Below are 17,093 nucleotides of genomic sequence, written 5' to 3'. Positions count from 1 at the left end.
CAGAGGGCACCACGCTGAGTCAAGCAGTTAGACTTGAGTTCAGCGCAACCAATAATGAGGCTGAATACGAAGTATTGCTGGCTGAACTGAAGCTAGCTAAAGAATTAAAGGTCAAAAGTCAAGTTGCTTTTAGCGATTCACAGCTGATCATTCGACAGGTAACTGGGGAATATGGAACCAAAGACGAGACAATGGAGGTATACCGCTCTACCGTTCTGCGCAAAGCAAAAGACTTTGATCAAATTAAATTCATCCAATTGTCGAGGGAATACAATGAAGATGCCGATCAATTGGCTTGTAGTGCATCAAGTTTTGGAGAAACATTGGCTAGGGTTATACCAGTTGATGTGTTATGTCAGCCATCCATCTTTGATGAACCGTCCGATTTGGACCTTCGGCAAGTTAATGTCATACTATACGAGCCGAGCTGGATTGACCCAATCATGACTTTCATACGAGATGGTGTGTTACCCGAGCAGAAAGATGAGGTAAGGAAAATCAGATCGAATGCTGCAAAGTATGATATTGTACACAATCAGTTTTATAAAAGGTCTTTCTCTAGACCGTACTTGAAATGTGTTACCCCCATAGAAGCTAGGCAGATCTTGCGAACTATCCATGAGGGTGTGTGTGGCAATCATTCAGGAGGAAGATCTTTAGTGCACAAAGCGATAACACAGGGATATTTTTGGCCGAACATGTCACGAGATGCGAAAGAATTCTCTAGAAGATGCGATAAATGCCAAAAGTTTGGACCATTGATTCACCAACCACCTGAAAACTTGCACGTAATGGCCAAACCATGGTCTTTCGCGCAATGGGGGATGGATGTGGTTGGCCCTCTGCCGACCGCAAGGTCACAGAACAAATACGTTCTGTTAGCGACAGATTACTTTATCAAATGAGTAGAGGCAGAGCCATATCCTAGTATGACCCAAACTCAAGTAAAATGCTTCATCTGGAGTAATATTATTTGTCGCTTTGGCATACCAAGGTCGATCATTATGGACAATGGGACTAATCTCGACAGTAAGCAAGTGAGAGATTTGTTAGAGGAGTATGGAATCAACCAAAAATTGGCAGCAGTTAGCCATCCGTAGGCAAATGGGCAAGCTGAGATCACGAATAGAATAATCTTTGCTTGTAATAAGAAGAAGCTTAAAGAAGAAAAGGGGAAATGGTTGGATGAGCTTTCGAACGTCCTGTAGGCTTATAGAACAACCCTAAGACGACTGACTAGAGAAAGCCCATTCACTATGGCTTACGGCACCGAGGCAGTAATACCGGTCGAGCACTTAGTTCCAACTGTTTAAAGTTTAGCGTGGAATCAAGAGCAGAACGATAGCATGTTGAAATTTAACCTCAATTTGCTAGAGGAGAAAAGAGATGTAGCGGCAATAAGGCTCACATTATATCAGCAAATGCTTATGAACAGCCGTAACAAAAAGGTAAGGCATAGAGATTTTGCACCTGGTGAATTAGTTCTGAAAAAGAAGGTGGGGATTGTTAAAAAGATGATGTTACCATGGGAAAGCCCATACAGAGTGGCAGAAGCCATAAGAAAAGGGGCATACGTGTTAGAGACTATAGCTGGAAGATTGGTCAACAAACTGTGGAATGTCACGTCTCTGAAAAGGTACTACCAGTAAAAGATTGAATTACGTTTTAAACAATATTCGTTCAGAGTTACACTCTTACAAATGTATAGACTTTACAAGGATATATAAAAGGAATTCAGTTGGTTTCAAAAATTGAATTGAGCAAAGAACATTTTTAAATAAAAAAGTGGCAAGTAGCATTCTAGCCGAGCGCCAAGCACTTAGCCAAGTAAGTGGCAAATGGCATTAAGAGCCGAACGTCAAACACTTGCGCAGAAATAAAAAAGTGGCAAGTGGCATTTTAGCCGACCGCCAAACACTTAGCCAAGTAAGTGGCAAATGGCACTAAAAGCTGAATGCCAAACATTTGCACAGAAATAAAAAAGTGGCAAATGGCATTCTAGATGAACGTTAAGCACTTAGCCAAGTAAGTGGCAAATGGCACTAAGAGCCGAATGCCAAACACTTACACAAGATGAAAGCTAAGTGGCAAGTGGTACTCTTGCCGAGCGCCAGACACTTAGCCAAATAAGTGGCAAATGGCACTACGAGCCGAACGTTAAACACTTGTGCAAAATGAAAACCAAAAATAGAAAAATTAAACTATCAACTCATTCAAGTACAAGTAGAAGAATAAAAGCTTTGCCAAACAGAATTGTCATTTCATTTATTACAAAATAATTCTTGGAGTACATGAGTTGACATTGAGATAAAAGGGAAAATAACTACAAAAGTCAGCAGAATGTTATTATATAGTATCCTCTCCTATGCCGGATCCATTGCCTGCCCCATCATCACCAGCTGGCTCGCTATTTCCCTCTCCATCATTAGATGTTTCACCATCTCTGGAGGGAGAGTCAAGATGGATGATCTCCTCAGTCGGTAAAGTTTTGTCAGAGGCAACAAATGTAGAAGGAACGATGGTGGTGATGGGAGGAACATTCAGAAGACGAAAAGGTGGGATGACACCTGAAGCTACAATCTCATTGCACTCAATAAATATGTTTTTAGCATGAACAGGGAGTAAATCTTGGTAAGTGTTCGGTGGGTTAATATCCAGGGAGGCATCTAGCTCATCTAGACCCGCACAGGTGCTTGATTCGCCCTCAAGGGGATAACAGTTAATAAAACCGTCTTTGTACCACTTGGCATACCTAAGAGCCCCTATCCTAATGAAATGAGCATGGAGAGCTCTCATGCCACCATCAACTCTGCCTATGACGTTCAACAGAGCAGAGCGTTTATTTAAGAACTTCTCTTCAGAATTAGAATGGGTCAACCGTTCAGCGATCAGAGCGCGCTGAAGGTCCCCCTTTTCTATCCTCAGTGCATTCCTTTCTGTCAGCATGACGTTCTTCTCTGTCTTCAGAATGTCAACCTCATCTTGGAGAGAATCTCGTTCAGCCTTTAAAGCATCTCGCTCAACCTTTATAGTGTCCCTCTCAGCCCTTAGGGCATCCATCTCTTTCTTTGACTCATTCAGCTTAACCAGTAGTTCTGTGTTTTTGGCTTGGGTTGTCTTTTCTGATTCAACCAATCTTTTAAGGCCAACAGAAAGGGATTTGATCTTCTTATTTGCAGTTTCAATACTCTTCTAGAAGGTAAACATCCCAAATAGAGTCTGCACAAAGGCAAAGGTGTTCTAATAAGTACAAATGTCAAATAATCAGAACGGGAAAAACAAAAAAGTAAAAAAGTGAGGAAGAATTACCTCAATAGCAGCTGCTGGGAAGCGTTGGTACATTTTGTTGAAGGTCATTTTATTCTAAATCTCAAGTTCTTTGGGGTCCAAAAGCCCTTGTAGAAGGCAAATGATGTGACTGGGTCTTTGAACAAAGAGTCTGTGTGGGCAATAACTAACCCATCCCCACGACTAAGCAAGGAACGCCATGGGGGCACTGTTGGTGAAGAGTCGAAGGTTCTAGCTAATTCGCCCTTCGGAATGGATAGCTGAGGAGAAGGGATAAATAGCTGAGGAGAAGGGATAGAATTGGTAACCCTGAAAAAAGTCCGGGCCCTTCGGGTTAGAGGGAGGTCACTTTTATCAGAACCACCCTCAAGCATGGGTCTTTTTCCTAGTCTTTTTTCTAAAACGTCAGCTTGGGTAGGATGAAATCCCTCAGCATTTGGAGAAGAACCCCCAACATTCTGAGCACCATGCGGGGAAGCTTTAGCCAAGGTGTCAGAGGGTTCATTGTTCAGCACGACAGACTGAACTTCAACTGAGGTGGATGTGGAGGGCCTAGTGATCAAACGCTCTATAGTCAGGGCTATAACCGGGATGGTTGAGGTGGTCGCAGTGACAGTTGGTGCAGCTGAAAGAGTGGGTGAAGAACTCCTCCTCCTGCTGAAAAAAGGAATTTGGATATTCTCCATGGTGGATCCAAGGACGAATATATCAGAAAGATTGTCAGGGGTGAGCAAGTCAGCGGCTGAGGGGACGTTATTCAGAACTCTCTCCTTTAGAATGTCAAGACTAGCCCTACAAACGCTATAAACCAATTTGTTATGATTTATTTGAAGGCATTTACAAAGAAAAGTACATAAACGAGGAAGGCAGGTTTCACAGTGGCAGTCGATGGATTGTTTCTTATATTTCTTATACTGAGGGACAGAGCACTCTCCAAAAGTGGTCGAGATAGGGAAGGTCTGAGTGAATGGAGTTCGCCAATTTTCACTAGCCCCAATTAGGTTTTTCCTCCAACCCTTTTCAAATGAGAGCTTGTCCGTACAGATAGATCGCTTCTCGATGGGAAAGAAGTGAAAATACATTTTGTTGGTTCTGATTTTGGTAACTCGATAACAAATGAGAAGGTTTATGATATGTAACTCAAGACCCTTATCACGATTCAAAATCAAAAAAGACAGATATTACCCTAAGAAGTTAAGGTTAACCTGAAGAGGGGAAAACCCTAATTTATTGAAGACATAACAAAAGAATGGGTGTAAAGGGAACCTAACTATGTTCAAGTGAAGAGCAGAGAAGAGAACCTTCCCAAGAAGGAGACCTTCACCAGATCTCTCATCAAGATTCATAGTGTAAGCCCTAAGGATGATGTCATTAGGAATGTTGTTCCTCGAGCGAAGGGCCTCTAGGTCACGATCGATGAAAAGGGCGGAGAAGTTTTTAGGTTTTAAACTTTTTTTTTTGTTGAAGAAAAACAGTAAAGGATCAGAACTAACCTTGGGAAGATGACGCTTAAAGACGGAGGTGAGAAAGGTTGAAGAAGGACAAAAGGTTTGAAGTTGGGGTTTTTAAAGTGAAAATGATTCAATACCCAAGGAACTACGGCAATAATGGTGTAACAGATCTCAAAGTGTGGGTCTCTCAGCCAGCCGTTCGCTTCTCCATATCACCGCCTTGAGCCGTCATGTCATGATTGTGTCCTTTCGATTATCTCACCCTGATTAATTAGGGAAAGATTATGGGGTAGATGAGGATACCAAAAGTGGCCTGGGCCGGGCACGATCCAGGTTATTAGGAACGGGAGAGCAACTGAGATTAAGCAAGTCTTCACTAAGCAGGCCCAGGACCAGGAGATCAGTTCAGAAGCCCAAAGTAAGACGAAAGGGATGGGCCCAAAATGAAGGAAAGCTGATATCGCCAGCCCATCACAAGAAAATCAGTTAGAGAGCTTTGAGAGTGGTTGTAACCATCTATGAATAGGCGAAAAAGAGAGTGAAAAAAGGGAGAAAATCTTTGTAATTTAGAATTACTCTTTCTAAAAATTGAGAGTGGAAATTTCTTACTTCTTCACTTCGTAAACCTAAATATACTTGCCTAGTCATGGGATAAAGGAAAAGGTATTCCTGGGAAAAGGAGGGGACGGAAATGAAAAATTTGAGATGGGCAATGGACGGGAGTTTTTGGGACCTGGATATGTCGACGCCGGCGACCCTCGACGGACTCGCTCGACCAGTTCCCAGTGACACACTTCCCTTGGGTTTGACCAGAGGCGTCAGACTTTCCAGACCCAAGCAGATCGATTTCTTCCAGCGCTTTATGGCAATGCCCTTTGTCCCTTCCTACGTCTCCAACGACTCAGCTCGTGGCGGTCACGGCTCCTCTCTGCGGCGTGTCCTCACTCTTCCCTTAGGTGAACACTGGTAATATCCTCCATACCCAATTGCATAATCTCTTGCTCACAACCTATATGTGTGTTTGTGTGTGTGAGATTGTGAATTTTATGCATACCCAATTACATTTTAGTTCAATTAGCTTAAATAAATTTGGGAACTTGGGTTCATGGTTGGCCTGTTTGGATGAATTAGCAAATTCAAAGACGAGTTATTGATGGGTATACTGGTTTTGACTAGCCCTGGACAGAGGTTTCCTTTTGTCTTCCTTCTTTCTCACATTGGAGTCATATATATCTATATGTAGAGCTTTGTGAATTTTATGTATACCTTATTACTGTTTGAGCTCGGTAAACTTAAATAGAGTTGGGAAATTAGGCTCATAGCTGTCCTGTTTGAACAGTAATTATGAAGAACCAATGATGACTTATAAATTTGAGAGGCTTTCTTTCACGTGATAGATGGAAAACATATCTTACAATGGATTGAATTGATTAAGCATACACTAACATCGGTGCTTAAGTTTTGTGAAGCTATGTTTTTCCTTAGATGGTAATTTGGCGTTTCAATCTAATCTTCTTTGTCTCTTGCATTCTATCATTTGCTTCCTATATATGCTTTAAAGTTTTTTGGGGTTATAGTGAGGGAACAGTTCTCACGTAATTGAAATAAAGTTATGGGGAGTACTGAATATTAAGTTGATGATGTTCATTTTCAGATTGCTGCATCTGCAGCACTGTAAGGGGTCTAAAAGTGGGGTAACTATGGAGTTGTAAGAGTAAAAATAATATTTAACACGTGTGGCGTTGTGTGGTTTCACATTACTACAATTAAACAAGGCAACTTCTGCTTTTATTTTTACTAAGTTACTCTTCTCGTTCATACTTGTGCAATTTGCAATTAATTTGGCCATTGCACATTCCAGGAAACTGAAGGTTGGGTTGCTCGATGCTGATGTATATGCTAAGTCACATAAAGCGGGAACGGGAGCGAGAGCGAATTCTAAAGCAGTAGCTTGAGAGCGGCAAAATTAAGTCATAAATAGTTAGAATTTGAGTCAGAGTGCGCATGGAGTGTGAGAGTAACACTCATTGAGAAGGATTGTGTGACTTGGTGTATATGGATTGTCTACTCCTACCATGATGAAAATCCATGGAAAGCCTGAAGTGAGTGTAGGTGATGCTTTAATCATCTAAAATTCCTTGTAAGATGTTCTAGAATTTATATTGTCAATGTTATGACATGCTCATAGTACATATTGGTGAATTGCTAAAGGAAGTCATATATAGCAGGTTTCAGATTTTAAGTTAATTTCTTTGGGTAATGTTTTTGGGTTTAGACTATTTTGGCACTATGATTCTTGCCTTTTCACCTCAATCCTGAGTTTGTTGATTTTGACACTATGATTCTTGCACTTTTCACCTCAATTCCAAGTGTTAAAGCCTAAGCATACTTGACACTGAATTGCTAAAGGAAGTTATAAATAGCAGGTTTCTTTGTGTTTTTTATTTTATTTTATTTTATTTTTATTTTTAATAAAGGTAATGACAAAATTCATGTTAAAGAAAAGGAAAAAAACACAAGGAATAATTCGAGATGTTTTCAAAATTAAACGGGTTGATTTGGTAGAAACTAAAGAAGTTAGTACGCATGTTGGTTATCCAAGGGTATTATGACATTGGGTCACTGAATGTGTGACATGTCCACTAAACTCCTCCATTATAATTGCTCTCATTTCAACTAGCTAAGCGGATCTGCATTGGCTGCTCCATTAATTCAATTGTAAATATATATTCTTCTTGGTGTAATAATCTTTCAAGCGTGATATATATATATTTAAATTGGTTTCAAATATAGCTGATATATCATGCATCTTTTATACAAGCAACTCAAACAAGCACCTTATATCCCATAGACAAATTGTGAACCATCAACTCAACCAATTTTCATTATTAATACAAAAAGGACAAATTGGTAACTATTATTAGATCAGTTAAGTGAGGTTTTGATTCAAGTGATCTTCTGTAAAACAGATTGAGAATCATTTATTCTGATGTTGCTACACCCACCACCAGATTAATAAACTACAAGTTCTATTTTGGCCATAGATAATAGCCAAGGAGCAAAATAAGAGTAAAAGGTTCCGGAAGATGAGGTAGGAAAGTTATAAATCAGTAGTTGTGCAAATTAGTAGCACTATTTATGTGTGTCTACTGTAGTGGGACGCGTAGAATACCCTACTGAATGACCAAAATTTGTTTGTGATGTCAATTACTTGGCTAAAGGTAACCGGCCGAGTTGGCAAAGAAAGCACCCATGCCAGAGATATATGTAGATCAGTTGATGCAACATTGTATGTTTTGCTGGCTCAATATGTTGTTGTTTTCAACACATTCATGTTGCACCAGAATATATTGTTGTTTTAGTTAAATGATCAAGATAACCGGCTGAACTGCCTGTTCATATAACTTTTTTTATTTTTTTGTAACAAATTGTAACACGTTTCTTTTTATTGTACATATTTCCATAATCCCTATCTTTAATGTCAAGTTGGTTCTGGATTTTATGTAGCTGGAAACCTTTGTGGTCTATTATTTACTGCATATTGAATCTTGACTAATGCCTTGGGATATTTTATTCTGGATATATCTGTCTCGCAGGTAAGAAAATGATTCCTGTTGAAAACCATGGAACTATATTCTGGATATATTTGTTTTTTTAATTTTACTATATTTTATTTTCATTTTTAAGTGCAATCGAACTACTTATATTTGCGAAGTATGGACAGTTTAGAAAGATTTAGTGATTGATCTTATTTAGGCTAATGTTGTAGGTGCAAAAATTCGTTCAACTTTGACAAGTCAACGAATTCTCTACAATTACTACACCCAAAATAATAATAGAGAAAGAACAACGAACTAGAGATATTATATAGAGATGAGAGGGTATTTTGATGATATGACCGAACCTAGGATTACCTAGATTGCCTACGTATCCCGCATAGAGCGTGGGAATCAGGTCGGAACGTAGTTCTGACAATGAGAATTGGATCTCTATTTTTAGGGGCTTTGCCCTTTTTCCTGTGTCCCCCTTATTGAGGGTCCTGAGCCCTTTTTATATAGGAAAAACCTTAATGGATTCCTTTTATGACTCGCATTGCTTGTCCTTTAAGAATCTAAATTGTATCATACTTTCCTTATAATAAGGATTTATATTATTTGGTTTCCATAAATTATAATTCTTCTTCTAATAGAACTATTACTAAAATGGGTTTAGTTATATATTTGTACCTGGGCTTAGGGTCCTATCATCTCGGGCCTTCTTAACAATTTCAGCCCATTTATGATTAGTTGACCTGGCCTAAGCTTTTTGTAGAAGCCCAATATGAAAGTTGAATAGTCTCAGTATTTATGGTGGTCCCCTTATGTGCTGATGTGTCTTGTCTTAATTGGAAGGGGAGATTTTTGCCCCCACACTTTGCCCCTAATTCCCTTTAGTTTGGTTTGGTAGTCATAACTAGAGGGGATTAGTCGGATCTAGTGTAATGAGTTGTATTGATTAATCGTAGTGAACCAAAATGTCTGAGGCTTAAGGTTCCTTGGCTACGCGCCTGAGGAATTTTTGATGTCTTCGGACTCTTGAGATCCGAGGTATTTGATTGATGCCTCTGGGGTCTGAAACATGTATTTTACTGATTCTTTTGAAGTTTTGTGGTCCAAAACATGTTTTTCCTTGACAGTGATATATGCCTTGGAGTAGTTTATTAATATGTTCGGAATATTGAGGTCTGAAGCATGTAATTCCTCGACCTCTGCATGTGCCTTAAAGGAATTTACTAATGTGGGACCCTTGAGATCCGAACTTTATAGTTCCTCGGCTTCTGTATTCGCCTTAGAAGAATTTTATTGATGCCCCCGGACTTTAGAGGTCCGAGGCTTGTATTTCCTCGGCTTCTGCCTTTATTTTAAAGGAATTTTATTGATGCCCTCGGACTCAAGAGTCCGAGGCTTGTATTTCCTTGGCTTCTGCCTTTGCCTTAGAGGAATTTTATTGATACCCTCAGACTCTTGAGGTCCGAGGCTTGTATTTACATTGATACATTCGGACTCTTAGGGTCCGAAGCTTGTGATATCCTTGGCTTCATACCAAAGAGGAACTCAATACTGATACTGCCCGCGGTGATTGTGTTTATTGAGGATAACTTCCTTAGCTTGTGGGCTACCCTCAGTCTGGATCGGTACACTTCTTCTGACTCTTGGTTGTCCTCTGGTCTCCCATGTATTACATGAATGACTTTTACTTGATTGCCCTCCATTTTCTGAGGGTTGACCTCTCGAGGTTTCACGTACTCTTTTGGTGTGAGGTAGTCTGACAACTCAACCATGGTTATCATGTTTTCCACTTGCCGCCTAAGGGATCTGCAATCATTAGTTGTATGCCCATAATCCCTTATGGTAGGCGCAATGCTTGCTCTTATCCCTTTGCTCCAAGGGTTGCCTCATTGGCTGAGGGGCTGCGAATCTCACCTTGCTTTCTTTGAATAGCCGAGCCAAGGTGGTAAGAAGAAGCGTGAACCTTTCCTCTGTCCTTTGCCTCTTCTCAGGTACCGGAGCGACTGGTGCTGAGGCATGCTAGCTTCTTTGACTTTTTGAACTTGAAACTTTTTCCCGAGGCTTATTCTCTACTGTAACGAGGATGGCATGCTGTACTCGGTGGGCTACATTCTCCTCAAGTCGAATGTAGATATGTGCCCTAGTATTGAGAGTCTGCAAGTCTGGAGGGGAATATTTGACTAGGGAGGTATGAAACTTGGTACCCTGAATCATACTGATCTTGAATGTCTCTATAGCAGTCTCAGGATGACAATTTGCTATTTTCGAAGCCTCCATATACCTAAATCATACTGATCTTGAATGTCTCTATAGTGAGATAATATATTTTCTTCGGACTTGTGGGTCCGAAGATTCAAAAGTGAGAGGTCTTCGGAATCGTGGGTCCGAAGATTCAAAAGTGAGAGAATATATTTTCTTTTCTTAATAGTTCTTTAGGGCTACTTATCTTGCCCTCATTACAGAAGGTATTGCCCCCATTAAGGAAAGAAAAATATATCTCGTAATTTGCATGAAAGTTTAACCTGGGACAATATGCCTTGATGGAGGCGGTGTAGCTAATTTTCATGATAATTTAACCTTCGACTTATTTGAGTTCTAGGTAATTTGCATGAAAGTTTATTTATCCACACTATATTGTGCCTTAGAGAATTTTACATGAAAATGTAACCTTTGACCTATTTGAGTTCGAGGTAATTTTCATGTAATTGTATTTATCGCACTATTTTGTGCCGTAGAGGATTTTACATGGAAAACCTTCGACTTATTTAAGTTTGAGGTAATTTTCATGTAATTTTATTTATTGGCACTATTTTTCGCTTTGGAGGATTTTACATGAAAATTTTAGTCTTCGATTTATTTGAGTTCGAGGTAATTTTCATGAAAGTTTATTTATCGGCACTATTTTGTGCCTTGGAGAAATTTTTGAAATCTTTCGGACTCTTGAGGTCCGAAGATGAATTTTATTCCTCGGCAGCTCTTTATGCCTTAGAGGAATTTGTTGAAATATTTCAGACTCTTGAGGTCCGAAGATGAATTTTATTCCTCGGCAGCTCTTTGTGCCTTAGAGGAATTTTTGAAATCTTTCAGACTCTTGAGGTCCGAAGATGAACTTTATTCCTCGGCAGCTCTTTGTGCTTTAGAGGAATTTTTGAAATCTTTCGGACTCTTGAGGTCCGAAGATAAACTTTATTCCTCGGCAGCTCTTTGTGCCTTAGAGGAATTTTTGAAATCTTTTGGACTCTTGAGGTCCGAAGATGAATTTTATTCCTCGGCAGCTCTTTGTGACTTAGAGGAATTGTTGAAATCTTTCGGACTTTTGAGGTCCGAAAATGAATTTTATTCCTCGGCAGCTCTTTGTGCCTTAGAGGAATTTTGAAATCCTTCGGACTCTTGAGGTTCAAAGATGAACTTTATTCCTCGGCAGCTCTTTGTGCCATAGAGGAATTGTTGAAATCTTTCGGACTCATGAGGTCCGAAGATGAATTTTATTCCTCAGCAAATCTTTGTGCCTTAGAGGAATTTTGAAATCTTCGGACTCTTGAGGTCCGAAGATGAACTTTATTCCTCGGCAGCACTTTGTGCCTTAGAGGAATTTTGAAATCTTCGGACTCTTGAGGTCCAAAGATAAATTTTATTCCTCGGCAGCTCTTTGTGCCTTAAAGGAATTTTGAAATCCTTCGGACTCTTGAGGTCCGAAGATGAACTTTATTCCTCGACAGCTCTTTGTGCCTTAGAGGAATTTTGAAATCCTTCGGACTCTTGAGGTCCGAAGATGAACTTTATTCCTCGGCAGCTCTTTGTGCCTTAGAGGAAATTTTGTTTTTTGGCATCTACGGATTCTTGAGGCGCGAGACTTTGTTGTTCCTCGGCATTGTGCCTTGAGAATTTTTGATACCGTCGGACTCTTGAGGTCCGAGGCTTTTCGTGGTTAGGGTTGCCCCCGCTGTTGTTGTTGTTGTTGTTGTTTTTTCTTTTTTTTTTTTTGTTTTGGTGTTCTGAGGACACATATAGCATAGCTGCATAGTTAGGCTATTTGCCACTTCACTTGGGGATCAGTCTGTCTCGTAATGCAAATAAACCAAACCCAAATATTAATCAACATACGAATATGGAGCAAACACAAAGTTATTTGTGAACAAAGTTATCAGAAGTATGTAAAAGAATTACATGCAGCATTCACCAACTGATTGATGTCAAGAAAGAATTTCATATATTTCTCGATTGAAATTGGGAGTTCCAACTAATCAGTGAGCATTTATATGTTTACTACATATATGTTCACATATATGTTCACTTCTAAAAATTATTTGTGGCATGCTATACGTTTAGAACTTTGAATAATAGATCCTACATCACATCTTAGTGGATAGTCAAAAGTAATACGTATAGGAGTGTATGATTGGATTAGGTAATCAATCAGAATATATATATATATATATATATATATATACATATGTATACATATACATATGTATAGATATATATATATATACATATATATATATATGTACAATCACATGTATGCACATAATGGATAAAGTAATTTGATATGCAATCATCAAAATCAAGATTACTATACTAAGATGTGATAAGTCGGAAAGTGAAATTATGTGAATTAAACTTAACACATGCATATTTGAGTCAAGCATGATTGCATGGGATTCGAAAATGCAAATTCTATATTTGCTTTTGTTTGTCCATTGGTACAATATGTAGCAACTGAATATACAATACATAGCAGGTGAATATATATATACGTAGATGGGCAAAATTATTTTATCTTTATTGCGTAATGCATTGTACTGGCAAAGAGAGAGACCATAGGCCTTGGGCTAATATTTTTGTCTTACGTAACAATAAAAAAATATTGAACATTGGATACTTATCGCGTTCATAGAGATAAGAGTCTCGTTCCGAGCAACATATGGATGGTTGATGGGCAAAGGCACAAGGCGAATAACTTTCTTCCTGCTTTTCCTAACAGTCTACTTCTATTCTCAAAGGAACGAAGTCCTTGTATGTACAACTTTCCTTGTAAGAACGAAGTCCTTGTATGTACAACTTTCCTTGTCTGGCAGTGATAACGCTAATCTGGGCTTGGCTCCTCAAGAACTGGCCAGCAATATATACATACATATATATATGTATAAAATGAATGTGATTTGGGTGAATACAAGAGCGATAGTAGTGTTGTATTAGATGCAAGAGATGAAGAAATCAAGATCCGCAGAACAACACAGGTAATAAAGTGTGCATGAGTAATATTTGTAAGAGGAAAAAATATTGAAATAAGGAAAGAGATGGATGATGAGCGCTGAAAAGTGCATATTTAAACCCCTTAAACTTAGGCATTCTAGTACCTTTATCTATCTTACTTTACCGTTTTAGATTGATTTCTTATTATTTCCATTTTCAGGCACTTATCTTCAAAATAAGCTAACTCAGCCAAATAAGAGCAAAAATGAAGCAATTTTGGGATGAATCAAAGAAATGAGCCAAGTGGAAGCAAAAGGAAGAAAAAGGCGGAAATCAACATCGATCCAACATGATCGATCTCAGCACTTCAAGATGGATCAGAGTCATGATGACATTTTTCAAAGATCTCAAAAGTTCGATCGATCGAACTTCCTCCAGTGCAAAAAAGTTAAATCTCCAGCTCACCAAAAGTTGTCCTTTATCTAATCATTGGGGAATATTTTGTGCATGACCCCAGCTCATTTTGGGTGTCATTTGACCTACCTATATACGGATAAGGATTACTTTTTACACCATATGATACCATATCATACCATATCACATCATATTATCTCATACCTTATGAGAACTCTTGGAGAACAAGCTTAGAAGAGGAGGAGGCTAGAGACACCATTGGAAACTCTTCATCAACCAAGGAGCAAATCTCTACCATGGAGTTAGCCCTTGAGGGTTGGAGAAGCACTACCATGAGTGGCTAGACATCCGCATAGGGCTAGAGTTAGCCCCAAGCATGCTTTTTACAACTTGATTTTATGTATTATTGAGGGATTAGTGTTGTAAGACATGTTTTGGCACTTATATATATATAGATCTTGTTTATTCAATGATTTATATGGTCTAATGCTTCCAATTGATCATATCATTCTATCCATATGTCTATGTATGCTAAAATAGATGTTCATGTGTTTATCTATATTTCTTGTGTTATTGATGCATGTCTATGTGTTTTAAGGCCATAGATCTAGAGATTGTCAAAACATTGTGCTTAATGGAATGCTCTTTTAATTTTCTAGATGGTTCATGCTCATATCTTGATGGATTGTGCCGCTCCCTTAACTTAATTGTAGTGTAATGGTAGCATAGTTGTTAGATGGGGGACAATCCATGCTTGTTGTTTGATGTTCCATACTTTTGAATGCAAGTAGCATATGTATCTAACCTTGTGGTGTATTTGGTTTGTGAGCTTAATGAAAGGATTAATGACTTGTTAGATATATTGTGTTTTTCACATGCTATTTAGACAATATATACTTAATTGCTAGATATATTGTGCTTTTCACATGTTGATTAGACAATGTATGCTTAATTAGTCACCCTTGCTAATTGAATCAACCAAACACACACACACATCAATATTGTAACACATATTTCCCTCATTAGTTATTTATTAAGGGTGTAGAATAGTATGGCTTGGTGGTAACCTTTAACCCCAAGATCTCTCTCTCTCTTACTTACTCTTTATTGCATTCAATTATTTAGTTTAAATTGCTCTCTAGTTTAATCAACCAACTAACCATTTGTTTGATCACTCGACCTACTAACCCTAATAGTGATTCCACAACCAAATTCGACTCCAATCCCTTGGGACGATCCCTACTCACCCTAACTATATTTTTAGTGAAGGTAGTAGTGGTTTCTATAAATGTAAAACTTGGCCCTCGCCTTAATGCACATTCTTAAGCTTGTGGTGCGGCGACACACCATAGTTTTTTGGCGCCGTTGTCGGGGATTAGGCAACGTTGTATTTGTGGAATTCATTAGGAATTAGTACTCTTTTGATCGTGTCTTTACTTTGTTTTTATTTTTCTCTTGATTACTTATTATGTTTATTCATTTTTTATAAAGAACATTAAGCTAGGAGGCAAGCAAAGGAGACACCAAGCAAAGGAGCTAAGCAAGCAAGAAAAATGCTAAAAATTTAAAAAATTTGCTAAGCTAAGCTATAAATTTGGAGTTGAAGTGCTAAAGGACCTTTGTGAGCTTTTTCTTACTCAATCCCTTAGTTAAATCGCCGGCCCACATGGAGGCTTGTTGTTTTTAAATTCATAGATAAATCGTGAGCCCGCATGAAGGCATTCTTAATTGTTCTTTGCATCATTGTTGATAAAGCATAGGAGTATGGGTTAAGTGTTTGTGGAGGAAGTTTCATTGAATTGTTGTGAAATCGAAGTGCTTGTTCATTCTTTGTGTTTGTATGTTTTTACATTGTGCATGATGGTCGTAGATCACTAAGACCAACTCTTATCCCTCTTGATTTGCATCTTGAATCCGTAGTTAGAAATCCTAGGGGAAGAGGAAGTTCTAGTTCTACCCAATCCATTACACCAAAGGAAGGCCATAATGAAGAGCATGTAGAGGACCTTGGTCACATAGACCAACAAGGTATCCTTCATCCAAATGTGCATCATGAGAACATGCAAGTACCATTAGACATGCCTAGGCCATTCATTCACCAACCACAATAACAACAAGGCCAAGTTCTATTTGGAATACCAAGGCCAATGTATGCTCCACAACCTCCCATCATTCAAGGAAATCAAAATCAAGGTGTCCATGTTGCACCTCAAATTGCTAATTCTCCACTTGCTTTAAGAAATCACTATGTGCCTAATGAATACAATGCACCCACATGCATTCAATTGCCACCATTTCGAGCACATCACTATGAAATTAAGCCACAAACCATTCAAATGCTTCCTAAATATCATGGACTTCCAAGTGAAGAACCCTACAAGCATTTGGATGAGTTTCTAGAAGTATGTTCCACCGTAAAATATACAGACATGCCGAAAGAGGTCTTAAGACTCAAACTTTTTCCATTCACCTTAAAAGACAAGGCAAAGTATTGGTTTAACAATCTTAGGCCTTTTTCAATCACTTCTTGGGCAGAAATGCAACAAGAGTTCTTGAAGAAGTATTATCCGGTTTCGAAGACCAATGCCATGAGAACCTCAATTCAAGAATTTTCACATGGGGATGGAGAAACATTTCATGAGGCATGGGAACGCTTCAATGAATTGCTTAGGAAATGTCCACATCATGACATGCCCAAATGACAATTAGTTCAATATTTCTTTGAGAGCTTATCGGACAATTACAAAGGCATGGTTGATACTTCCATGGGTGGGTCATACATTAATAGGCATGAGGATGACGTGTGGCATCTTTATATGAGCATGAGTGAAAATTCTTTGCATAGAACATTATCATCCAAGAATGGTAGAAATTCACAAGGTAGGAAGAGTGTTGGCTTACATCAAGTCGACCACTCAAATGAAATAACTGCCGAAATGAAGTCTTTATCGCAAAGGTTTGATCAATTTTTAATTAACCAAAACTCGGCGAACCAAGGATCTTCCTTCCCTAACCATTCTCATCGTACATCAAATGAAACATGTATGACTTGTTCTAGTGTTCTTCATTCTACTTCTCATTGTCCTCACGGACAAGTGCAAAATGAACCTAATGAACAAGTCAATGCAGCTTTTGTGAACCAAGGGAATAATCCTTATGGTACTCAATATAATCCAAGTTGGAGAAATCATCCAAA

The 17,093-nt window shown here is 38.7% G+C and overlaps 1 protein-coding gene and 1 pseudogene across 1 annotated transcript; one reads left to right on the top strand and one right to left on the bottom strand.

Annotated features, from left to right (window-relative positions):
• The first annotated feature begins 5,270 nt into the window (after positions 1 to 5,270).
• LOC132271839 (protein TRIGALACTOSYLDIACYLGLYCEROL 4, chloroplastic-like) lies at positions 5,271 to 6,986 on the top strand. Its single transcript, XM_059773334.1, has 2 exons — positions 5,271 to 5,705; positions 6,601 to 6,986. Exons 1-2 carry the CDS (start codon positions 5,431 to 5,433, stop codon positions 6,692 to 6,694), a joined length of 369 nt encoding a protein of 122 aa, XP_059629317.1. The 5' UTR covers positions 5,271 to 5,430; the 3' UTR covers positions 6,695 to 6,986.
• Positions 6,987 to 16,490: 9,504 nt separating this feature from the next.
• On the bottom strand, positions 16,491 to 16,589 carry LOC132272032 (small nucleolar RNA R71; annotated as a pseudogene).
• Positions 16,590 to 17,093: the final 504 nt, after the last annotated feature.

Source organism: Cornus florida, unplaced genomic scaffold (assembly GCF_030987335.1).
Source record: "Cornus florida cultivar Cherokee Brave unplaced genomic scaffold, ASM3098733v1 CherokeeBrave_3.0.0_Hap2_Chr08, whole genome shotgun sequence".
NCBI lineage: Eukaryota > Viridiplantae > Streptophyta > Magnoliopsida > Cornales > Cornaceae > Cornus > Cornus florida.
The sequence above is the reverse complement of the archived record's forward strand: the minus strand, read 5'-3'. Positions and strand labels throughout refer to the sequence as shown.

Excerpts from the sequence above, each read along its gene's own strand:
- LOC132271839 (XM_059773334.1), top strand. The coding sequence starts at position 5,431 with ATGAAAAATTTGAGATGGGCAATGGACGGGAGTTTTTGGGACCTGGAT. Across the intron at positions 5,706-6,600 it reads CTTCCCTTAGGTGAACACTG|GAAACTGAAGGTTGGGTTGC; the intron begins GTAATATCCTCC and ends TGCACATTCCAG.